Source organism: Colius striatus, chromosome 4, assembly GCF_028858725.1.
Source record: "Colius striatus isolate bColStr4 chromosome 4, bColStr4.1.hap1, whole genome shotgun sequence".
In the NCBI taxonomy this organism is placed as follows: domain Eukaryota; kingdom Metazoa; phylum Chordata; class Aves; order Coliiformes; family Coliidae; genus Colius; species Colius striatus.
In genome coordinates this window covers 54,739,277-54,765,864 of record NC_084762.1, presented here as the reverse complement: position 1 = coordinate 54,765,864, position 26,588 = coordinate 54,739,277, and the positions used below count along the sequence as shown (strand labels likewise).

Genomic DNA, 26,588 nt, shown 5'->3' with positions numbered 1-26,588 from the left:
CGAGGGAGGTTCTGCTCTCCCTCTACTGTGCCCTGGTGAGGCCTCATCTGGAGTCCTGTGTCCAGTTCTGGGCTCCTCAGCTAAAGAGGGACAGAGAACTTCTAGAGAAAGAGTCCAGTGCAGGGCCATCAAGATGAACAGGGGAGTGGATCATTTTCCTTATGAGGAAAGGCTGCGGGTACTGGGGCTGTTTAGTCTAGAAAAGAGGAGACTGAGGGAAGATCTCACAAATATCTAAATAGTGGGTGTCAGGAGGTTGGGGCATCTCCGTTTTTCTGTTGTTTCTAATGACAGGACAAAGGGTAATGGGCAAAAGGTGGAACACAAAAAGTTCCATTTAAATATAAGGAAAATCTATTTTACTGTGAGGCTGCTGGAGCCCTGGCACAGGCTTCCAACCCCTACCATACTGTGATTTTGTGATTCTCAGGAGAACCTTCCTTGATCTGCTGGACACATTCTTCTTGATGCACTCCAGAATGCCACTGGCTTTCTTGGCCAAGAGGACATTTAGCTGGCTCATGTTTAATTACATGTGTTCTTAAATATTACTGAAGGAAGAGAAAATATGGTAACATGATAAGTTGTTGCTTTTGCTTAATATACGGCAAAATAAATGAGAAAACAATAACATTTTCTATCCTGTCAATGAATTGCAGTAGGAATATTGATGATTAACTTATTGGCTGTTCCATCTACCTACCACTGTAATTTAGCATGCATTAATAACTACTTAATTTAGAGTGCTGTTGAACAACAGTACAGTCTGTGTAGTTGCAACCACTTCTGAACTCTCATATCAAATCTTAATAGAGTTTCTCAGCTTGAATCTTAAGAGAATGATCTTTTCATTGCCTTCCATTCCATAGGACAGTATAAGTACTGGTTACCTACTGTGGCAATATCTAACACCTTAGAGTATGTTTTCTCTTATGTTTCTTGTCCTTAAAAATATAGTTTATCTTCCTTAAAAATAACATTACCTATACACAAAGACATTTTTTGTATAATGTGGCAAAAAAACATCGTACCTTTATACTCAATCCAAATCCTCCTACAGTCTGTCTTCTAATTGTTACTGTTCTTTCCTGGAGGGGAGAAAAAAATCCAAACATGCTTTGTTAGATTTAATTTTTTTCTGCCGTAACACCTTTATTCTCACTTCAGTAAGTTGTTTCTGTGTTCCTATTCCACATTGATTTTTCTTGTTTTAATAAGCTTGTGAGTTGTTGAATGCAAAAATCCCATGAAACTTACGCTGCAGAGGGAAAAAAGTTATAGCCTAAAAGGAAACCATAAGTCCTGACCCAGACAAAAATTCATTTGTTCAATTCATACCATAGTAGCAAGTACTGCAATGCAAAAATACAGAACTGTAGAGTTTAACAGCACACAACACATGCATTTTGGAGGCCTTAACTTGATTAGTCTTAAACTGGTCCTATCCAATGTTTTAGATGGCAAGACGAAATAGATTGCCTAAAATGAGACTTTCAATTTATTTAGGCTAATGCTTGTAAATGTTTAACCTAAGAAAGAAGTGTTTCATTTTGATGTTAAATGGTCAAATGTTTCCTTTTTTTCTTATAACATTTTAAATGCATGGAAAAAAACCCGTATACTTAACATTTGCAACCCACAAATGAATGCATGGCATGGTAAAAGAGGAATACATTTCTATCTTGTTTCTTCCGTGTGCTTCTGAGCTGGTCAGAGGGACCAAAAGAGCTTTCTCCATCCTCATCTTTCATCTTCTAGGAAGGAACTTTGATGAAGAAGTTCCTAGAAATTGGGTTCAGTCCACAAAGCTATTTCAGTTCAGGTCACAAACCACCTAGAAAATTTTTGGTCTGTCAGGAGGTTTCAGCCACATGCAACACTGCAGATAACATATTCAGGATAAAGCAATATAGGCCACAGTCTGATGTGTGTTCTAAGATGGGTTTACACAAACAAACATAAACCATTCAACTGTTGCTCCACTGGTAGTTGTTTCCTTGTTTCCAGCTCCAGCTTATGTTGATCATCTAGTTAATAACAGAAGCTTGACTTGTACATTGTAGTCAATATGTTCTAGTGTTTTTATTATACATACTAAATAAAATAGAAAATACTTGCATTATGTAAGGTGTTAAAAATTAGCAATTTCTTAATAAACTCACTCAATATTATTACATTAAGCATGAACAGAACAAAGCATATCGCAATTTACAGCTATATTTCAAAGTAGTACACTCAGTGAAAAACATAAATCTTCATTAAAATTTGTAGTTTATGAGAAGTTAGTCACTGTAAGTTTAAGCAGTAGCATCTTAACATATTTCAAGCTAGAGATTTGCTTTTAAAATCATTAATACAAATCTGTTCTGGAAAAAAAATCTTGCCTTGTTGACATATTTATTAACATAATGCACACAATAACCATATAAAATAGTCAATAAAATATTATTTCTTGTTTTCACTCACACAAAGGCAGAGTCAAGCCAGTCCTGAAAAAAAGCCCCGATGTGGGGTCTTTTGTGAGTTTACCAATGCTATCTGACAGGAAACCGGAAGAATTTTAAACTAGATTTTGGCATTACTTTTTAAGAGAAATAAATGCATGCTTCAGAAATACTTCACACAGCTGATGACTGAATAGACAAAGATGTGTAAAAGCAAGTAAAGGGAATAGAAAAATTTCAAGCTGTGTTTTCCCAGCACAATACTTTTTATCAAATGGTTTCATCTGGTATTTTTTTCTAGGTTAGTTTCTACATCCATTGAGAGTAGATATTAAATATTTCAGGTCTGGGCTGTTACTGAACCAAACTGAACTTTAAAATCATGATTTTAAACTAGGTCTACTTGAGTGATATGTCAATGTGTAATGAAGGCATTACCTAGGCTAATTCAACGCAGTTCTCAGTCTTACAACAAAGAAATTTTACTTTGGTATATCTTAAGTGTAAAGACACTTTACTGCACGGTAGGCTAACAATTAAAAACATGCAAAGTATTAATTACCTTTGAAAATACAAATCAGAATTACATATGAGTTATATATTTCATTAGTTAACTATCATTAATTCCCTATTCTGTGACTGCAGACCTTACATCAATAATACAATGAAACAGCTTTCCCAGAACTGTCAGAAGCATCACACATTTCACACACCAGAACTCTGGCTCAGGATCAGCCTCCAGCTTTGATCGACTCCTCTTTTTTTACCTAGAAGTTTAGGAGAAGAATGATAAGATTCATCTACCCATATCTAAATCTGAGTCATCTAAAACTGAGCTATTGGTCACGGCAAGTTTTCTCCTGTAGTCAGTAAAGAAAGCTAAGTGAGTCAAAGTAGATGACCAGGTTAGGTAATAATCATCTTTGTAATCTATTTCCTGCATTGAGTACAGAGCTAAGATGGCAAGTTTAACTTTGGAAAACCTCCTTTTAGAGTCACAAAGTAACTTGAATATATATTGTGATGGTAGACACCAGCTTTGAAATGTTTTGCCAGAAAACTTTTGTCTGGATCAGTTTTAATGTGTATGTAGCATTTTATACATAATTCTCAAAAAACCAAAATCAAGCTTCATTTTCAGTGCCATCTTCAATCAAGGTGAACTGAATAAGCCTTGTCTGCCAAGCACCGTATTTTAATGTAAAATAGCATTTTTAATTCAAGTTTAATATAATGAAGTTTAACCAACTAACTGAAGCAATGTTTTTTTGTTCTGATGCTTTTAATTAGTGTTTCAAATGAACAATAACAAAATTCTTTTCAGTATTCTAATAGCTTTAAGTTCTTACAGTGCTTTACAAGTATTCATTAATAAAATATGGTGACAGTTCTGGAAGGCAACATATTTTGTACCAGTAAAGAAGTGCTCTGAGTATCCTGAACAATCCTTTACACTGTTCCAGGTTAAAGATAGGGCTGCTACATCAATTCCAACTATCTGCTTAAAATAAAATCTAACTAAAAATCTTTGTCAGCTAGAGATTGGTCTGTAAATATTTTACTTTGCTTTGCCTTCCCCTCTGTTTACACAGGGTAGTATTCTATGATTGAATTTGCAATAATTTTGCAAATTTCAAAAGCAACTTCACCTCTAAGTTTACAAAATAAGAGCTTGATTCTGATGAAAAGCTATTTACAGAATCACAACATCACAGAATGGTAGGGGTAAGAAGGAACCTGTAGAGACCATTTAGTTTAACTCCCCTGCTAAAGCAGGTTAATCTATATCAGGTTACATACCAGGTTCAATAACAGGACTACACAAAATGCCCTGGGAGCTTATAATTCCATTATCACATTTGTTATCTACATCACATCAAAGACAGTTTCGTTAGAGATCCTAGGATCCTTAAAAGCATGACAGTGTCAGAACAAAAACAGAAGAGGACAAAAGTAGTCATCATTTTATTGAAAAACTCAAAACTGCTGCCAAGTTGTCAGCAATTTCCATGACTCTAATTCTGAAAATTCCTCATCCACACATATGTTCATTGACTGGAAAGGAGAGTTAAGAGTTTTGCCAAAAAACTTCTTCCCCAGAGCTATGCAGTAAAACAGAAGCAATGGTTTTTAGGTTTTCATGGAAGAGATATTAAAATTTCCCCCTAAAATTCACACGACCTTCTTAAGGTCAAGGATATCGTCTTAAATGAGATTACAAATGAAGAAAGACAGTGTGAGCACACAGTAACAGTAGCCAGGAAAGGAAACCATAGAATCCTATGTAATCATTATCTATTTACATTTAATTAAGAATTGATGTTATTTTTAACAGTTAAATCTTAGGGCACAGTAGAGATTCAAGTATTTGATACTGACCATTACGTGTTGTGAAATAAAGTTTAGAATTGCTTAACATTCTCTTAACTATAATGGTTACTTAATAATATTTTCAAAACTATTTAACTGTATAATATGAGCCAGTATTCAAACACAATCTAATAATTTGTCTTTATGAAAGTAGTTGAATAACAATTGCATAAAACGACAAAGAAACTTCAAAATTCTTCATAAACCTGAGTTAACAGCATGTGAAACTTCAGTATACCATTACTCAACTTTTTCTAGGATGTAAATATTACATCTTCAGTTTGGGATACTGGTTTGTCTAGTCATTTTACATGAATAAAGGTATGAAGAAGACCTCTCTTTTCACAGTCAACAGAACAGACAATATTGTACTATACATATAGGAGGACATGGAAAAAAGCTGAATGGGTGCGGAACAAAACAGTAGCTGGGAAAAGAGGAATACATATAGCATGAAATCTACAATAGAACAGTGACATGAAAAAATGTACGGAAAAAAGGTGGAAACCATTAGAATATTGTTTTTAAAATGCAATAATGAAACATAAAGTTATAGTCAATATATTGGCAGCAACTTCATAGATCAAGCTGTTAATATTTGTAGTGAGTCTGGGATGGTAGTGATTTTCCACAGCAGCTCTTGCAGTGCTGTGCTTATTGTTCGTATTGATAGCACATCAATGTTATGACTGTCCCTCCAGCATTCCTTCCCCCACCTTCACCAGTAGCTGTGGGTGGGCACGATCTTGGGAGGGACCATGGTATGGACAGCTGACCCAGGTTGACCAAGCTGATATTCCATACCATACGATGACAGCTCAGTAATATAAACTGAGAGAGAGGAGCAGGAAGGGGAGGCGAGATTCATTTCTGGCCTTCCAAAAGCAATCGTTACGCGTACTGAAGCCCTGCTTCTCGGGAGGTGGCTGGACATCGCTGCTGATGGGAAGTAGAGAGTAACAGCTTTATTTGCTTTCGGTTTGCTTTTATCTCAACCCACAAGACTCTCATCCGATTTTCTCCCCTTCCCTGGCTTGCTGAGGAGGTGGGTGATAGAGTGGCGTCGTGGGCACCTGGCATCCAGCCAGAGTCAAATCACCACAATATTTGATGCCTTAATATCTCCAAAGCCATGTTCTCATGTAGCTTATCAGCTATTAGTAATCCTACTAAGTTTTGAAATAAGAAAATATGAGATTTTATTTCATTAAATTACTTCACATAATTTCAAGAAGGGAGATTTTATATCCTCTTTTTGGTAATGCTTTGCTCTTTCTTACTGGCATTTCTTTGTATCAATTGACATGAGCAGTCAAACTTTACACTCATTCTGAGTTGTAAGTGACATAGGACACAGGTCAGTCACATTTCTAATTTGAATTAATAGAGTTGTGAACATTTGCCTGGAGACTTGCTCATCTACTAACAACGCCATTCCTGTTACATTTGAAGCTCATCTCGTCATTTCAGTTCCTCATGCAAATTGAGAATCTCGGCAGCAAGGAATGGTGGCAGAATGCCTGGTAAGTTGGAAATCCCCCTTCTTCTGCAGCCATACTGGAGACTGATGATGGTAAATGCAGCTGTGTTGTGTAGACTGTTAACATTGACTGGAATGAGTAAGAGCACTTGACCCATCGCTTGTTCTCACTTCAAAATGTTCCCAATCCTACAGCATATGCCTAAAAGCAGAAACATTCACCTACATAACTACTTACAAAATTCTATTCCTAGGATTGATTTTTAAAAAAAATACTGCACTTCGTATATAGAAATGAAATAGAATAAAAACCACAAAACCCAAGTCAGTATGGATCTGATTTCCCACTAGGCTTGGTAATGAACACTCTTTGTAGTTCCATGATAACTATATTTTCCAGCTACTGCCTCATACATACACTGTCACTGATCAATGCTTTGGGTTCACAACGTGTTTTCTAGTTTGCAATACTCTTTTTTTTTTTTTTTTTGAGGGGGTGGGGAGGACAGAATCCTTCTTCCAATGGGTAAAAGCTATTCTGCTCTTCCAAATTTGGTTTTAGCAAATGGCAAACCTGTGTTACCTCAGTAGATTGCTATGCATTTTATTTTTAAGTAGCTGTGGAAAAATAAGCTGGCTTAGGCTGTCACTAAATTATCATATTTACATCTGTCAGTTCTAGGGTGTCACTGTAAAGCTGTCCAGATTGGCAGGCCAAAAAAAACTTATCAGCATCTGATAGACATTTGATGACATCTGTGAAAAAATGGATTCACTCCACTGAATAGCTGACAGATATCAACAGAATAGAAAAAAACTCAAAATCACCATTCTCACTGGTAGCTTTCTGAAGGTAACAAAAATGGAAAATGCTTGAAAGTTGACCTATCTGTTAACACATTTGCAATTCTCTCCAGGACATGGAGTTTCACTTTGGCACTGTTCATACTATCGAATCACAAATTAGAATCTAAATAATAAACAAGTACAGAAATAAACATAGAAAATAATCAAAACCATACGTTTACTATTTCAAGCTTTTCACTTTTTCATTCATGTATTTTCCTACTCATTAACATTGCTAATATTAATTGAACTTGTTTTATCTTCACCATAATATATGAAAAGAAAATTTTAAACTCTGAAAAAGAGAATGATCCAACATAACACTGATTTAAAATTCACTCTTAGGAGCTCTCCAAAACTCTAAAATGTGCAAACAACTGGAACATAATAACTTCATCTGACTGCTCAGGCAAGTCACAGTTAAGTAACATGTTCTGAATTTAAACTTAAAAACTAGTATGATCTTCATAATTTAAATTTTTAAAATTATGAAAACACACTATTGTGTAAAGTTTATAAGTGAAAAAGTATTTCTAACACAATCTTTTTTTTTTTGTAATACCCCATGAGTTTTTTCATAGAGTTATAAATCTTTCAACACCATTGATTTCACAATAGCAAAAGGACAACTTCAAAAGTGAGATATAATATTTTCTTCACAAGAAAAAGAAGAATGGCTGTGTGATTAATACTACCAGAAGTCTGGCTACAGTTCAACAATTTAAGTCAGTGTTACCTTGGAAAAGGTGTTTATTGACAAAGCTTTTTTTCTTGATCTAAAAACCAATTATAATCCATAGGTTACATTCAGATACATTTGCATTAACCTCAAACTCTGATACAAATGCCACATTACTCCAAGAGCTATTGCTCTATAAATTCACAAAAATGTGCAGTCACTTTTTAGTAGTATAGAAATAATGAATGATCTTCACACCAATCTTCCAAAAGGTAAAAGAAATTATAAATGTTTACTTAAATAATGTATTACTACCCAGCAACACAGAATTACATTACTTAAAAGAAATGAGACGATCTATATATGTTATCATCAGGTGAGTTAGCAGTATTTTGTAAAATCCATGACTCTTTAACAGAACTTTCAAGAAAATTTTTGTAAAAATGCGAACTATCCTGATAGCTGAACTTAGCAATTTGTCAGCTGCTCTCAGTTTATTTTCAGTCTTTTAGAAAAACAGTAGCGGATTCAAATCATCCATCTTCTCAGATGGTACATTGTCATATCCTTTTAGTTTTAAATCTCACATACACAAACTCTCTATTAGAAACATTTCTGAGTATAATCAGCAATCTATTAGAGAAAAGAATAATAAACCCCATGGCTCTAGATACAGATGAACACAATAATCTTTTTACTTGAATTTCAGGTGTTCATTAAAGGTTCTAGAACTTGTGAGGATCAAGTCTAAAATAAAAATGTTGATTCTGGAATTGCAAGAATAAGACTTTTCCTGGGAATAAATCTATTAAGGAATCATATTTCATATTAGCTATGCCGTATCTTAAGCTATCCTCACTCTCGGCATATTTTTAAGCAAGATTAGTATTAGACTAGAATTGTTAGTTCAGGCTATTGACCTATACATCTAAAAAGACTGAGAGTTACTTTATAGCACATTGACATTTGGAACATCTTATAGGAAACATTTCATGCAATTCAAGAACTATGTTTAAAAATAAATGTAAAATAAAGATCTTCTGTACCTCTGCCATAAAGAAAGATGCTGAGGTTCTGAAGTGTGTCCAGAGACATGCAAACAAAGCTGGTGAAGGGTGTGGAGCACAAGCCTTAGGACGAGTGGTTGAGGGAGATAGAGTTGTTTAGTTTGGAGAAGAGGCTCAGAGGGGACCTTGTCACTTTATACAATTACCTGAAAGGAGGTTGTACTGAGGTAGGATGTTGGTCTGCCAAACAACAATTAACAGGATAAAAGGAAATGGCCTCAATTTGCACCAGGGGAGGTTTAATGTGGATATTAGGAGAAATTTCTTCACTGAGAGGGTTGTTAAAGACTGGAACAGGCTGTCCAGGGAGCTGGTGGAGTCACTATCCCTGGAGATATTTAAAATCTGTGTAGATGAGGTGCTGAGAGACACAGTTTAGAGACAGACTTGGCAGTGTGAGGTTAGTGGTTGAAACAGTTCTATGGTTTAATTCACCTGTTTTCCGGGCATTTCTTTTCCAGATGAAATGAGATAAAATCCTAACTATTCTATACCATAATAAACTATCATGGAGATTTATGAAGACTATAATGATAAGAGAGCTGTCTGTTAGCAAGATCACAATTACAAAGAAATCTTTTTTGAGGCTCTAGTAATTTAGGGGATTAAAAAAGTGTACCTGACCTAACAGTCACCAATCTTATCTTCCAGTTTTCCCACAGAGAGAGTCATGGATATCTTCAAAACACAAGCTACTCCAACTGGGGTATACACTTCCCATACTATAAAGCTTCTCTACAGGAAAGTATTTAATTTGGGTTAGTAAAGACACTGCTTTTTAGGCTTGGAGTTTCACAAATGTTTTCATTCTCATCTGAGGTCATTTGCACTGAAGTTAAAATCTGTACCAGTTATCTGCTAGCAGCACAATGCAGAATCTACTATCTTTCTCTCTCTTGGAAAGCAAGTCTGTCTCGTTGCATAGATAAAGGAGTCGTTGTAATACCTATTGATGCAAATGATGTTCAAATTTTGATCTACTCTGTGACTGAACAATCTTTGATGTTTTATGGAATTACTATAGGTACAATTGCTATAGGACTCTCACTAACACTGTCATTTTGTTCAACCTACTGAAAAACCAGAATGCTTTCTTTTTTAGAGTTTAACACTGTTAAGGTTGCTTATAATATTTTATACATTTTATTTTCTTACTTCAAAATATATACAATGAAAGAAGTAACAATGTTCCTTTGCACCTATTCAGATGTGGAAAACTAGAACTGTTTTCCACTAAAGATGAAGTGCTCTAAATCAAGAACTAGGTCTTAGTGCCATATATTGACATTAAGCAGTAACTCATTCCTAAGGAGCTACTGATTTCATTTAGATTATTCCACAGGATGCAGGTCAGGATACTGTTGGAACCTTAATTGCCTATTTAAAATCTGTCCTACACAGAGGAGCAAGCAAATTGATTCAGACTCAACAAACATAAGAAATACTGTCCTGAACAAGAAACATACTACCAGCCATTTGTTCCTTAACAGTGGAGAAATGATTAAGTAAAACATTATATTAAAATTATTTGAAGATTATTTATTAAAAAAAGATTAAAAAGAAATTTTATTGTAGCTACTTGTCTGTAACATTTAACAATGCTTATGTTTCTTAGTTACAGATGGCATTTTTATTCTTTAGAGTTTATTTGATGAGGCATTCAATGTCACTTGCTAATGAAAACACTTGCTCTTGCTCTGTAGAATGCATGTAAAAGAAAAATAGATGTGGTCAGCCATCTAGAATGACAGAAAGAACAAAACAACATCAACCGAGAAAAGTAGAAGATAATAAAAACCAACAAAATGTAATTAATCAAGAATAAAAATGAGGAGAGGAAAATAAAAAAAAAGGTTGTGAGCTTTGTCTGATCATGTTACATGATCAAAGCACATAAGTCCAGATGATTTAAATGACCTGTGACAAAAGGAGAGTTAAATGTCTGTGAAATGCCAATCATCCTTAGTTCGAATTAACCTATTGATGGAAGACCTAGTGGTAATCCCAGAGGAAATAAAGCTAAAATGCTCAAAAGTCACTTGCCTAGCAATGATACTTCCAACAGAAAAGAAACTCCTCATCACCACACTAATATGTTAATGAGTTATGAATTCAATATGTAAATAAGCTAGGGGGAAAGTAATTGGTGAAGCAAATCATACACTGTTTTTTTACAGTGCTGTTGTAAAACTAAAGAGAGCAAAACTGTAACAGAAGCCTTGCTGTGAAATGGAAAAAAAACCTTTCATGAAGTCACGTAAATAACAAGTTCAGCAGAAGTAATAGATATTACAGCACAATAATGAAAGCCATATTTCCGAGTGATAAAATCTTTTAATAAATAATGCCAGAATGAGGTTGGTGGAGTAACGGTACCACAGTGTATATTGTCAATTGAACAACTACATCCCGAGCTTTGAACGCAAAGCTTCTTTCTCTCTGGGCTGCTAGATGTCCTGTATGTTGAGGAACACAACAGCACAGTCTGGTTGGTAAAAAGAGTATCGACACCAAGCACACAGACCCATATAAGTAAATTGCATTTGTACAGAACAGAACTGTCAAATCTAGTGTCAGACTTGTCATGCAAATAAACCCAGCATGTATGGAGACAGTGTAGGCAGCGCATGTCTTGTTTCAGAGAAAACTCAGAACTATTCCCCTTGAGATATTCATAACAGTGAGATGGATTCTCCTCTATATCTTCCATTAATCTTCCAAACTGTTAGCACCAATTTATTTCACAGCAAGAAATGTAGTGATGAGTGCTCCTCAGCCCTTCATCAACATGAGAAGCACAAGGCTGACCAACCTGAGAGAGTGTTAAATGAGGAAGAATCCTCTTGCACCTGTACAGGGAAAACTGACTGCTCCAGTAAGCAAGCCCCTGTGTTGCTGCTACATCAACACACGCAGCCTGGGGAATAAGCAGGAGGAACTGGAGATGTTGGTGTGGGTGCAGGGCTATGACCTCATTGCAGTTACAGAGACATGGTGAGATAGCTCCCATGACTGGAGCACTGTCATGAATGGCTATATGCTATTTTGGAAAGACAGGTAAATGAGGTGAAGGGCTGGAGTTGCTCCCTATGTGAAAGAGCAGTTAGAGATCATTGAGCTCTGCCTGGGCAGGGATGAGGGGCAGGTTGGGTGCTTGTGGGTGACAATTAAGGGGCAGGGTAGTGTGGGTGATACTGTTGTGGGAGTTTGCTATAGACTATGTGATCAGGAAGAGGAAGTGGATGAGGCCTTCTAAAAACAACTGAGAGCTGCCTCACAATCACAGTCCCTGGTCCTCACAGAGGACTTCAACCACCCTGATTTTTGCTGGCAAAGACACACAGCCAAGCACACGCAGTCCAGGAGATTCCTACAGATTGTTGATGACAACTTCCTGTCACAAGTGGTCAAGGAGCCAACAAGGAGAGGTGTGCTGCTGGACCTTGTGATAACAAATAAAGAAGGTCTGGTTGGGGATGTGAAGGCTGGAGGCAACCTTGGCTACAGTGACCATGAGATGGTCGAGTTCAAGATCCTGTGTGGAAGAAGCAGGAAATCAATCCGGGTTGTGACCCTGGACTTCAGGAGAGCTGACTTTGGCCTCTTCAAAGACCTGCTTGGATGGATCTCATGGAACAGGAGTATCCAAGAGAGCTGGTTGATCTTCAAGCCCAGGATTAGTGTGTACCCATACGCAGAAAATTGGGAAAAGGAGACAAGAGGCCTGTATGGATGTAAAAATAATTATTGCATCTACTCAAAGAGAAGAAAGAAAACTATGTAAGGTGGAAAAGGGGCCTGATTTCTTTGGAAGAGTAAAGGAACATCACCAGAGTGTGCACAGACAAAACCAAGAAGGCCAAAACCCTTTTGGAATTAAACCTGGCAAATGAAGCAAAGGACAAGAAGGGCTTTTTCAAATACATCAGCAGCAAAAGGAAGCTTGGAGAGAATGTGAACCCTCTGATAAACAAGGAGGATGTCCTGGTGACAGAGAATGCAGAGAAGACAGAACTACTGAATGCCTTCTTTGCTTTGGTCTTCACAGCTAAGGCTGGCCCTCAAGAAGCCCAGTCCCTGGAGGATAGTAAGATAGTCTGAAGAAAAGAAGATTTTTCCTTGGTGGATGAGGATAGGGTTGGAGACCTGTTGGGCAAGCTGGACACCAACAAATCTATGGGACCTGATGGGATGCACCCATGAGTGCTGAGGGAGCTGGCTGATGTCATTGCTAGGCCTCTCTCCATCATTTTTGAATGACCGTGGAGGACAGATGAGGTGCCTGAGGATTGGAGAAAGGCCGATGTCACGCCAGTCTTCAAAAAAGCCAAGAAGACCCAGGAAACTACAGGCCTGTCAGCCTCACCTCCATCCCTGGAAAGGTGAGGGAACAACTCACCCTGGATGCCACAGCAAAACACATGAAAGAAAAGATGATTATCACAGGGTCTCAACACTTATTCACCATGGGGAAATTTTGTTTGACCAACTTGATAGCCTTTTGTGAGAAGATAACTGGCTGGCTAGATGGAGGGAGAGCAGTGGATATCATCTACCTTGACTTCAGCAAGGCTTTTGACACTGTCTCTCATAACATCCTCATCAGAAAGCTCAGGCAGTGTGGCTTGGATGAGTGGACAGTGAGTTGGATCGAGAGTTGGCTGAATGGCTCTACTCTGCCCTGGTGAGGCCTCATCTGGAGTCCTGTGTCCAGTTCTGGGCTCCCCATCTCAAGAGGGACAGAGAACTTCTGGAGAGAGTCTAGCGCAGGGCCACCAATCCCCTTGAGGAAAGGCTGTGGGAACTGGGACTGTTCAGCCTGGAGGAGACTGAGGGGAGACCTCATTATCTCTTGCAAGTATTTGAAAGGTAGCTGTCAAGAGGATGGGGCAAGACTTTTTTCTGTAGTGTCCAGTGATAGGACAAGGGGTAATGGACAAAAGTTGGAATATAGGAAGTTTCACTTAAGGAAAAATTTCTTTACTGTGAGGGTGAGGGAGCCCTGGCACAGGCTGCCCAGGGAGGGTGTGGAGTCTCCTTCTCAGGAGATTTTCCAAACCTGTCTGGACATGTTCCTTTGTGACCTGATCTAGACAGACCTGCTTGAGCAGGAGGGTTAGATTAGATGATCTTTAGAGGTCCTTTACAACCCCTACCATTCTGTGATTCTGGGATTTCTGGTTTCTGCTTTTTATTTTACTGATATATAGAGACACAGGGATGTCGCAATAAGAAAAAATAATTATTAAAATGGGAAGACATAATAGCAGCCACATAACATTTGCATAAACAGATATTACGTTACTATGCCTCACTAGATTGAATAGAAATCCTATGGTAATTTTTTTAGATCAAAGGCAGACCAGAATGTTTATGATCGTTTCCTACAAATCTGAAAAACACCTCTATACAATATGCTTACAGTATCTATAAAAATGTCTATAGAAATGAATTGTAAATAATTTCTGGGGTTCTAGCTATATTCTAGAATGAAATTAAAACATAGCATTGGAAAAGTTTCAACACTTTCAATATTATTTTATATAACAATTTAAAGATTTTTAAAAAGATTATCTTCAAAGCTCAGTTTCTTACCCACAAAATTCAGTATGATGCTTAAATAAGAAATCTGACACATTATGTAAAAACAGGAATACATAAATCACGCTATTACTGTGCTCCAGCTGAAGTCTATCTTCATTAACATGATGTGTTGGCAAAACCAGTGACCCTCACAGCATGGACCTGCAGTATGCATGAAGTCTGATAGTGTGCTACCATATGAAGTAACCAAAACAACAGAGGATACCAGATAATTACCAGTAAAGCTCTGACATACCAGTTACCTATCAGCTGTCTTAGCTCCACAGAGAGTACTCAGATATTCATTCAAGGGTGAGTATAGAGAAACTACACTGCAGTCAAGCATATAAACTTATCCATTATCTTATTGCTGCTTCTTAGATGAGTATTGCTAAGATTCACTCTCAACAGGTAATATATTGAAATGCACTTAGTGTTAACAGCATAGAAGGAAATATCAATCTGTGGGAGTAAATGGATATATATGCATGTGCGTACACACACAGATACACATACAGATAGAGTATTTTTTCCTTGTATAAAGTGAGTCTTAAAGAAAAAATAAAAACTACTTACACCAGAATAGAAAGGCTCACCAGACACACAGATCACATCCTGCTCCTGGATCATCAAAATATCTTTGGCTAAGTGCAGTCGCACTTTGAAAGGCTCCTGGTTACCATCCTGCAGCAAACAAATCCCTGTCTTTGTCTTCAAAGGAAGGAATAAAGAGAAAAAGTTTTCCCAGTTAGCACTTTGCACTGGTAGAAGAAAAAAACCAGAATAGCTAAGAAATAGGTACAGTTACCATAAATATGTCAATAAATATCCAAAATATCCACTGTATTTTTTTTACTGTGCTCAGACTACAAGAGATAAGTAGTTACAATAACAACATGCAAAGGCCGATTTTGCAATACTAAGGTACTGCTCTGCCTATGATGAATTGTGGAAACTCTTCAAATTGCTTCAGAGAATTTGTGCTCTTACTTTCCACCTCACTTTGACACGAAGTAAAAGCTGATTTTCTATGTTTTTGATGCAGAAATACATACAATAACACCTCCAAGCTAGCCAGATGTGAGCCTGATAGTCTACATGAGTCTGCTGGGAGCTTTTCCTGATCTCTGAGCACAACACTGATGTTCCTGTTCAAATGAGGATGCTGAAGTTAAGAATATGAAAAGATAGCTTAGAACAGAACACCCTGTAGCAACTTAGTTCTTGCTCCACTTCTGTATTTTATGCCTATGGTTAGAGATCAGGAATTCTGTAGGATTTTTCAATATACAGTAAATAGCTTTCAAACAATTTAACAGTGTCTTTGTGGCAGTACCTTTTTGTGTTACTTCTTAGGGCATTCTATTTCAGAGCTATGAACAGTGAAAAAGTCAGCATGTGTATGCTCCTGCAGTATTTAATCATTTTTCCCTGAAGGCTGTGTTGAGAACAGTATTCTTTATAACACCTTGTAAATCAATAAAAGTCCTGTTGGTAAGCACATTTTTGGTATGGGAAATATGCTTGCAAACAATTAAAAAATTTAGCCTTCCAACATAATTTAACCGTATTAGATATCTGTGTCTATTTGCACAGATGTGATGCATATGTATAAATATACATATCTGAAGAAAATTCATACATAAGAAGTATTTAAAACATTGAGCTCATCAGTGTCAATAATACAGCTTCTTTTGGCTTCATTCAGGTCAAATTTCAATCCACTGTCTGTAAAAGGCTGGCTTGAAAGGAGATCAAGGACACAAAAGTCTTGCTGTGAACTTTAACTGTCCGGGTTGACCTGGCTGAATCTGAGGGCTCTTTCTCAGACAAGAGTTTAAAAGAGGATTTGGAAGAGCTCACTATAATATGCTCTGATACCTTGTATCCATAGCATGGAGAGAACAAACACAAATATGAGACTGAGAGGAGGCAACTCACAAAAGAAAAGTTTATATTGCTCTTAAGAAGTTTTAAAAGAGGTGGAAAGGTTGGGGACAAACTTTAAATAGCTCTATGTAATGTTCTCCACTGACAAACTGTTCTTTTCCTTCTCTTCCACTCAACATTCATAGGAAATTGTTTTCCCTTGAACACCAGTAGTAAAGTCATGTAACTCAGATGTAACTTTGAAAGTGGTTTCATTGGTGATTTTATTCTTTTTAATCTAATTAAAAAGAAAAGTTCCACGCACTAATCTCACACTGAGGTGAGTGAAGGTTCTGGTCATAAGACATTATGCAGCCTTGTTCTAATGCTTAGGTGTTTATGTTTTTTTAAAAAATAGAGTGAGATAGAGATGATTGATATGGACAGACAAACCAAAGAAATGAATCAGGAAATGGCTTAGGTTTTCAGTACTCCTGAAAAATTCCTTCTTGTATCGTAAATAAAATGTCATGACATTAAAATAAAGAGAATGCAAAATAGCTAAATTCCCCTGGTCCTCTCCTTATCAAGATAACACCTTGTTCCGTGAAGTTGTGATGTAATGCAACAACAGAAGTTGCACAAAGCAGGCTGTAACCAGTTATTGTCAAACAAAAGAGGTAAGCCTACAAATATCTACCCCTTACAAATCGTCTTTCTCCTGCAGTGAAGTTTGCATAGACACGTCCTTCATCCTACACAAATAACTGAGCACGGAATAAATTCTGCCTCTGACAAACCAATTATAATAACTCTGCCCTACTTTACTGAACATTTATGATTTAGTCCATAACTCCATAAAATCTCCAAAGAGTCTTTCTGCAAAAGCTGAGGGACTACTCTATGGGAATTAGAGGCACATAAGCATAGCACATACAATTAACCACTAGGATAAAACTAAAATTGAAGTCCATTTCTAAATGCATGTGGGCTGAGGTTATTCAGTCTGAACAAGGAAATCAAGCCTGGGAGTAACAAAATATCTTGGCCTTTGGAAAGACTGACTGCACACACTCAAGGATCTTATTCACATCAGACACTCTAAAATGTAATGAACCACATTACTGTTGTTGAGGTATTTTAAAGTTAGTTTATGATACAGTTCAAAATTAAATCTTCAATTATAGTACTTCCTTCCCTTTTATACTTGACAGCAGCATTAACAACCATGTAAAGGACAAGAATGTAGTTCAGTTTCATTAGATAAGCTCAAGAGACCTTGAGACCAACGATTGGAATCTATTTATTTCATGACATTTCATTTTTGTCTTCTGGAATTTATTTTTTCTTCTCTTCTCTGACCCATGCAAAGCATCCAGTAAACTGGATCTCCTGCATTGTTATCTAGAGCTTAACTTAAGATGTCCTGTATATATGCTTTCATGTAAACTAAAGTACACATGAACAGTCTTCTTCCATGTGGCCTCAGTATTTTTATTCTGTTTGGAGGCAGATCATCTGTCCAGCCTAGGCTCCTGCCATCTCTTACACGTGTGTGTGTGTACGTGTGTGTGTACGAGGTGTGGGGCTATGGGTTTGTGGCTGATGTTTGCTTTTGTTCCCATCACTAATTTTTAAGTGATTTCATGAGACAATGCATTAATTTGTTTTCTTGACTTTTCACTGCCAGAGGGCTCTGTCCTACCTTTGACTTACTGCAATAAAACAGCATACAGTATGTCATCCAAACTACTGTCAATGTCAGTGAGGTCACGCAAGACATTCTCTTGTGCTCAAGTGTATGAAACACTGCATCACCTTACAGATACGGATAGAGAAGCACAGCTGGTAACAGTTTGTTAAGCCAATACACCTTGACTGTTACATTTGAGCCAAAATTGCTGGGAACATCGCCCTGCTTATACTCATACCATCCTACTTTCATCATCCTATTATAGAGTTTGACATCTGTTGCAAAGAGGGTATGAAAACTGAGTGTTTAAAGTTGAACATGTTTAGGAAGGCAAGTTTAAGGCTTATGAGGTAGACAAAGGAATGGATATGGAAGCAATATACAGTGATAAAAGAATGAGTTTCCACACAGGAGAGGAGTCGGGGGCTTCACACAAAAGCAGTGATGAAGGAAGACAGTGGTACCTAAATGACAAACACAGTGAATGTCGCACCTGCACAGTACTGCCTCTGTCATCTCCTGCTACGCCTTTTTAAGTTGACTTAGACAAGAACACTGATGTGGCAAGATTTGATGTCCTTGCCACAAGTTTAGAAAGCGCTTACTGTTCCTGAACTAATATAACTACAAGAGGGGTTGAAAACTGACTCCTCTTTGCTTTGTCACACCAGTCTGTGCTGAACTTTCTGCTTCAGATCACTATCAGAGAACATTATAGGTTGGCAGAGCCCTCAAGGCAGACTGCTTCTACAAAGAATATGGTCACACTCAGAACATTATTAGAAACAGCAATGAAAAAAGGCTGTGCAAAATTTTTTTCCATTATACTCTGACTGACAGCACTTGGTCCACATTGGCTGTGTATAAGATCTGTCTCTAATAACTTTCTTAAAAAGAATTTAAAAATGCTTACATACCATAAATAGTTTGGTGCAATATATATAGCCATAACAAATATTAAGAAATATTTTCAGAGGAAATGCACATGAAAACTGTATTTTATACATACAGTTACTTACTTATTTCAAAGCCCTGAAGGACTTCCAACAGAAATATATTTTAATTTACCTGGTCTATATAAGGCTACTGACAGGTTTTCTGTTTAGAACATGTTTTGATTATATTTTAACCTGTTTGTTGTTTTCCTTATCAATTATTATAAGAAAATAAAGTATTCTTATTCTATGTTTTGTTCTGGAAGAGGCTTATTTGGTATTTCAGGCAATTTTAAACACTCTTCGTTAGTTTTCAAGACATGACTATATATTTTTGCTTACGCCATTTTATCTATTTGTTTTGCCGTAGGGTAATGAAACGGTATGGTTAGCTTCACATCAGTAGGAAGACTTAAACAGATATCCCAGAATAGTTTTGTCCATGAACCAGTGGAAGAAAGGAAGAGAAAAAAAGGTCTCTACACATTTTCTATGCAAGGTGGCTTGGATTTTTAGTTTCTGCTTTGGCAGGTTTCTCCTAAAATGAATTAAACCCGCCAGCTTAGTTTTAAGCCCTGAAATTTATTTCTACCATCAAGAATCTTATTCATGAAGTAAGAATAGACTGCAGAAGTTGCCTTAAATATGTGCATGGTTCACTTCAGATTAATATCTATATTTTTGTATGCTTAATTGAACTGAGGTTGACCTTTGAATATTCAGAGATATGCCTGTCACTGCTTAATAAGTGCAAGGATAACAATAAAAAGGGAAATTTAATCAGAGGGGTAAGTGCTAATGGCAATGAATACAAGAGGTAGAATTATGTGTCAGAATCACATTTTTTTTTAAATGGTCCAGCTACTCATTCCGTGGAGGTGTAAAGTACTTATATTGTCAAAAATTGGAATGCAGCCCAGATATATGAGGATGTACTTGGCCTGTCATTCAGTCTCTTCCATCAGATAGATACATTTTCCAATCCAAAGAATAGCAAGTTCATTCCTGCACATTAATTTTAAACCCCAATCTGAAACAACCACAAGAAAATGTTGAATTTGGACTTAATATTTTTCTTTGATTTGCCAGGTAAGTAATTTGGTTATGTCTTTCTTCCTAAGTGATTTTCTTGAAATAATAAAGTCTTCAACAGAATTTCCTTGTTTTATGAAGTCTGATTAATTCAATAGATAAATTATACATTTGGAATATATATTTATATAAAAACTTAAAATTCTATATATGAGCTTCTTGCTAAACTAAAGTAATTTTTTTGTTTTTTGGGTTTTTTTTGTGGCAGGCAAAAAAGTCCCAACAAGGTGGATGTTGAAATAAAGGTCACTAGATCTGTAAACAACAAAATGTACCAGATTATAAAACTTGCGAAATCTACAAGAAATATTCATTGGATTCATAAAGCAGAGGACAAACAAACAGTTTAGCAATTCAAACTAACCCTTCAAAGAAACAATGGATAATAAAGTAAAAACAGATTAATAGATTATAAGCGTGAAAATGAATGGGATATTTCCTACTTTAAATAACTTTGAAGTTATATTAGGAAAAAAAAAGGACAGTCTAACTGAGGAAAAGTATGAGATTTCAAAAGTTAAAAAGTTAGAAAGCTTCTCATGCAGTTTGTTCATAAAGTACATGGAAAATAACTTAAAAAAAGTAGTTTCTAAGTGAAAAATGTTCTAAAGTATTATAATAATCTCAAGTCTTCCATTTCATCCAAAGAGTAGTTTCACTGCAAAGGACAGTATTATGTCAGTCACTAAGGTTATCTTCCAAGAGAGAGTTTTCAGAATATAGAATAAGGTCAAGCCACTACAGGAAAGCATTTAAAGAACCTGGTGATTCTATGATTTATGCTCTTATAAAGTTCAGAAAGCTCAGGATAAAGGTTAACAAAGGAGCTAAATAGTCTTATGGTTTAGAAATTCTTGAATAAATGTAAGACCCAGTACAACAGATACATTTACTGACCAGTGAGGTAAAGGAACATGAAATCCAGAATAAAGAAATATGAAATAATGGAAAATTTCACATAACTAGTAAGTGGAGAAGCCACAAGAAAAAAATAACTATCACTTTCACATCATCAGATATCAGGTAGCTTCGCTTAGAAAAAATATGTATATGTGTGTAAGACCTCACCTCTTTGTAGTGCCATTTGAATTGTCTAGAACAGAAGACATTTTCTTGCAGAACAAAATAACTTTGAGATTTTTTCCAAACTCAGGACCAGAGCGTCCCAGGAAATCATGAAAGGGAGTCAGGAGACCTGCATGGTTAAACAGGGAACTGTTCGGCAAACTCCAGTGGAAAAAGAGAGTCTATAGATCATGGAAGGAAGGGATAGCTGCTTGGGATGAATATAAGACTGTCAGCAGAGGACATAGGGAAGCAACTAGGAAAGCTAAAGCCTTGTTGGAGTTGTGCCTTGCAAGGGAAGTCAAGAAGGGCTTCTTCAAATACACTGCAGGCAAAACTAACCCTAAAGGCAATGTAGTAGGCCCACTGCTTAATGAGGCAGGTGCCCTGGTGACAAAGGATACAGAAAAGGCAGCGTTACTGAACGCCTTCTTTGCCTCTGTCTATAGTGCTGGAGACTGTCCTCAGGAGTGCCAGACTCCAGAGGAAGTCAGGTTAAAGGAGGATTTTTGTTTGGTTGATGAAAACTGGGTGAAGGATCAGTTGAGCAGTTTGAATGTACATAAATCCATGAGCCCTGATGGGATGCATCCATAGGTGCTGAGGGAGCTGGTGGAAGCCATTGCTAGACCACTCTCCATCATCTTCACTAAGTTGTGGAGAACAGGAGAGGGGCCTGAGGACTAGAGGAAAGCAAATATCACTCCCATCTTCAAAAAGGGCAAGGAGGAAGAACTGGGTAACTACAGACCAGTCAGTCTCACCTCCATCCCTGGAAAGGTGATGCAACAACTCATTCTGGGGGCTGTCTCTAGGCATTTAAAGGACAAGAGGGTCATTTGGAGCAGTCAACATGGCTTTACCAAAGGGAAGTCATGTTTGACCAACCTGATAGCCTTTGATGAAGATGTAACCAGGTGGATAGATGGTGGTAGTGCAGTGGATGTAGTTTATCTCAATTTCAGTAAAACGTTTTGACACTGCATCCTCGTAGCAAAACTGAGAAAGTATGGTCTGCATGATAAGGTAGTGAGGTGGATTGTTAACTGGTTGAAGGGAAGAAAGCAGAGAGTGGTGATCAATGGGGAAGAGTCTAGTTGCAGGCCTGTATCTAGTGGCATCCCTCATGGGTCAGTGCTCGGACCAGTATTATTCAATATATTCACTAATGATCTGGAACAGGGAACATGGGGCACTGTCTGCAAGTTTGCTGATGATACTAAACTGGAGGGAGTGGCTGACACACCAGAAGGCTGTGCTGCCGTCCAACGAGACCTGGACAGGAGAAATCTAATGACATTCAGCAAGGCCAAGTGTGGAGTCTTCCCTCTGAGAAAGAATAAACCCCATGTACCAGTACAGGTTGGGGAATGAACTCTTATAGAGTAGTGTAGGGGAAAGGGACCTGGGGTCCTGGTGGAGAGCAGGATGACCATGAGCCAGCAATGTGCCCTCATGGCCAAGAAGGCCAGTGGCATCCTGAGATGTATTATAAGGGGTGTGGACAGTAGGTCAAGAGAGGTTCTCCTACCCCTCTACTCTGCCTTTGTGAGACTATATCTGGAATATTGTGTCCAGGTCTAGGCCCCTTAGTTCAAGAAGGACAGGGAGCTGCTGGAGAGTTCAGTGCAGGGTCACAAAGATGATGAAAGGAATGGAGCATCTCCCTTAGGGTGAAAGGCTGAGGGAGCTGCGGCTCTTTAGCTTGGAGAAGATGAGACTGAGGGGTGAGCTCATAAATGTTTACAAACATGTAAAGGGTGGGTGTCAGGAAGATGGAGCCAGGCTCTTTTCAATGATGTCCAATGATAGGACAAGGGGCAACAGGTACAAGCTGGAACATAAGAGTTTCCAAAGAAATACAAGGAAAAACTTCTTCACTGTGAGGATGACGGACCACTGAAACAGGCTGAGTTCCTGTGTGACCTACTCTAGGTGGTCCTGCTCTGCCAGGGGGATTGGACTAGATGATCATCCAAAGTCCCTTCCAATCCTTAAGATCCTGTGATTCTGCAATTCTGCAAAGATGCTTGAAAAGTATCACAGGAATCATCTTGAGATGGGCACCAAATTGTATCTGTTTATAGATAAGTGTTTAAGTTCTCATTATAATCCTACTTATGTAGTAAATAGTTTTCTGGCCAGTATGCTTGTCTGGCCATGCCCTGAGCCTCATCACTGCAGTCTGTTCTATACTCATTAAATTTTTTTGTAATTATTTTCCTGGGTGAGGGATTCTATGCTGTGTGACTCTGTGTGTGAGAATGTGTGTGTGTGTCTTGGGGGTTCACATGTCCAGCTACCAGGGCTAGCTTCTGGGTAGACAGTCTAAGCCTGGCTGCTGAAGGCATCTATGCTGTACATACAAATACATTCTCGTGAGTGGACCTCCATCCTGCTCAGTCAGAGAGCAGCAGGAAAAGGCTGAGGATGTTGGTGCTGCCTGTGTTTGTGTGAGTGCTCTGTGGGTCAGTATGTGGTCTCTGTGGCAAGTGATATACATATAAATGGATACATGTAGTATATATATGAGCTCTGTGTGCACCTTCATACATCTTCACCCTCACTACTGGTTGGACCGGGGGGAACAGAGCTACAGCAGTCTCTTCTCTCTTGGGCTTTCAGATACAGTTCAATTTGTTTATCCCCAAAATAAAAACAGAGTTGATGATGCCTTACAATGACAGTGCTGAGAATTTAGTTAAAAATTACACCATGTGTAAGGATAAGACTGATAATGATTTATTTAGACAGACATTTGATGAAAGTGGGTTGAAAGTGTATATTTTATTAACTTTGACTGGCTTGGGAGGGAAGATGTAGATCACAGTTTTCAGAATTTCTTGGAAGTGTCAGCACTGATTCTGTAGCACAAAGCTAATTTATCACAAAGCAGATACACTGGGGTTGAATTAATCTCATTTAATTTTATTAATCTAAAAGCTAAAGGAGTTTCTTTACGGTCTCCAGATACAGGGCTTTTTTAGGATGAGTGGAGTCATCCTCTCCCTCCCTTAGCTATTATGGAAGCTCCAACAAAGCAGTTGATTTTTAAAGAGCTAAATTTGAAATCAATACACTCATTAGATATGGAATGAAAAAGATCTGTCAATGTACTTGAACTGTAAAAGCTAAGAAAAGATTCAGATGCTAGCTCATACTTCTGTGGCTGGTCTTATCTTTATTGCTTCTGGGCCTGGAGTGAAGTTAATTGCCACTAAATAACCTGATCTGTACTACCATACAGTTTAAATAATAACATAAAAATCCTATGGAAATAATATGCAACTGACTCTTTTCCACAGTAAGTGCTTTCAACAAGAATTTAAAAATAAACTCAAAACTAATAGACCAAAATGCCTTTAATAACATGATTTAACTTTTGGTCAGCTCTCAATTGGTCAGGCAGTTGGAGTAGATGAGCACTGTACGTCCTTTCCAATTGACAATATTCTATTCTAAAAAAAACCCCTCAAAACTAATAAGAGTGTTTTTTTCCCAGGGAAATAATCTGGGACATGCTGTGCTATAGGACTTTGACTGTGTATGGATCTTCTGAGGTCCTAAAGCCTGATATACAGCACTCTGGACAACCATTACAGTATTCTCTTCCAAAGGCAAATTTCACTTGAATATAAGTTTTTGACCCTACTCTTCCTTTCAGAATGCAGTCATGATTTAATGTTCTTTAGCTTGCTTATTTTCTCTTCCCTCCTAATTTATATCGATTGATTCTCAGGTCAAAACTGGTTTTAGCCGCAGTTAATTCTTGGCTTTAGTGCTGTTCTCATTCCTCTATTTCTATTTTTCCATGGGATCATGGTCACACTTAAAGATATGTCCAGTTTTCTTGTCACTGGCCATAACTTCCTAAACATTGTTTGCAATTCTCAGTGTACTGCTAATTGTCATGATTTTTTAACCATAATAATGCATTGATGTAATTATGTAGTTTCATGTAAATGCTTTTCCTTGTGTATCAAATTGCTGAAGCTATGAAGATGCATTTAAACATTTTTTTCATAGACAATCACTGGTAAATAAAAACACCCTTTTTAATATCTACAAATACATTTAATTTTCTTTTTTTAAGGCAAAGTTAGCATGAATGTAGAAAGCAAAGCACTTCCTCCATCTCTAGTGGAGGGGGACAGAAGTCCTCTGCATTGGCATTATGGAACTACGCCTGTTTTAAACAAAAATAACTCTCTTATCTCATCAAATCAGAATGGAATTGATTTTCATGTTTGTCATCTTCACAGGTTCCCTTCTCCTCACACACCTTTTTTCCATGCGTCTACATTTCACCCTTGACTTTCCTGAACAGCTTTCTGGCTTCATTGACGTTTTAATTCATGTACAGGCTTTCAGATATAAACATTTCACTAAGAGCAAAGCTCACACAAAACAGTGCTACCTGCATGTACATTATGCCTAAGAGGTAAATTGGAACAGACAGAGGTGAGGGCTAGTGGTGAATACACCTGGGAACATTCCTTCATCTTCTACTACAAAGTCTGTCTGTCCTCATAAAGTGCTCATCTGAATAACTGAAATAATTCTTCTCGTTTCAGAAAAAAAGGGTAAAAAAAGGATTTTAGCATATAAAAAGGATTTAAAGTTCATTGATTTTTGATTCTACTATTGTTTGAAAAGTAAAATACCTGATCCTACCTCTTCACAGGCGGTCCTGAAATCCATGTGCTATGACACAGCAAGTGATATTTGTCTAAAATGGAGAAAAAGATTTCATTAGAATGAAAAAGATATTACAAAACATAAAAGTTATCTGTCTGAACTGAGCAATTGCATTTCTCTTTGTTAGGCTCAGTTATAGGCATTGCTTAAAAAGAGAAATGATCAAAGTTGCCAAAAAAATTAGGAAGTGTAAGGTGTTAGAAGTTGTTCCTGGTCCCTCCTTATAAAGTACACAACCCAGTTTCACTGAATATAATCAAATAAATGCTTCTGTTCCCACAACCTCTTCCCTTCTCTGGGGTATTCAAACTCAAGTTTCTTATTGAAAGTGTAAATTTCTTTTTTTCTGTGGGTTTTTTTTCCAAAAGTAGAGTATACTGGAAAGTAACAGAAATGAAGACATTTAAGTATTGCTCTTCAGAATAACATCTCTCTGAGACTGCTGGGTTTTTCTCTTTTCTTCCCTAAATAATGATGTATCAATAGCTTTTGTCTCACATTTTATTAACATACATAATCTCTCCAAAAAAGTCATCATCATTTAACAGTGTGCCTACTTTGCAGAAATATTTATGAGTTGAAAAAAGAAACATTAGGAAAGTCACAAATAAGTGTGAGTGCTGGCAAAATGTCACACCAAATCCTGTGATTATTACTTTGCCTGGCCTTTACCTAAAACGCATTCGTCTCAATGCACACTTATGTATTAACATGCTGTCATCAGAGGATAATATCAGTGTCATTGTGCTGGTTCTGCAATAAGCACT

At 37.3% G+C, this 26,588-nt stretch overlaps 1 protein-coding gene across 1 annotated transcript in view; it reads right to left on the bottom strand.

The window, feature by feature from the left end:
• Positions 1–19,313, bottom strand: part of SNTG1 (syntrophin gamma 1) — a 156,304-nt gene extending 136,991 nt beyond the window's left edge. Inside the window, exons 1-4 of the mRNA XM_061995878.1 lie at positions 19,309–19,313; positions 16,112–16,211; positions 15,046–15,180; positions 1,032–1,088 (exon numbers count right to left, since the gene is read on the bottom strand). Of these exons, the coding sequence (XP_061851862.1) occupies positions 1,032–1,088; positions 15,046–15,180; positions 16,112–16,211; positions 19,309–19,313 (297 nt within the window). The remainder of the gene's footprint in view (positions 1–1,031; positions 1,089–15,045; positions 15,181–16,111; positions 16,212–19,308) is intronic.
• Positions 19,314–26,588: the final 7,275 nt, after the last annotated feature.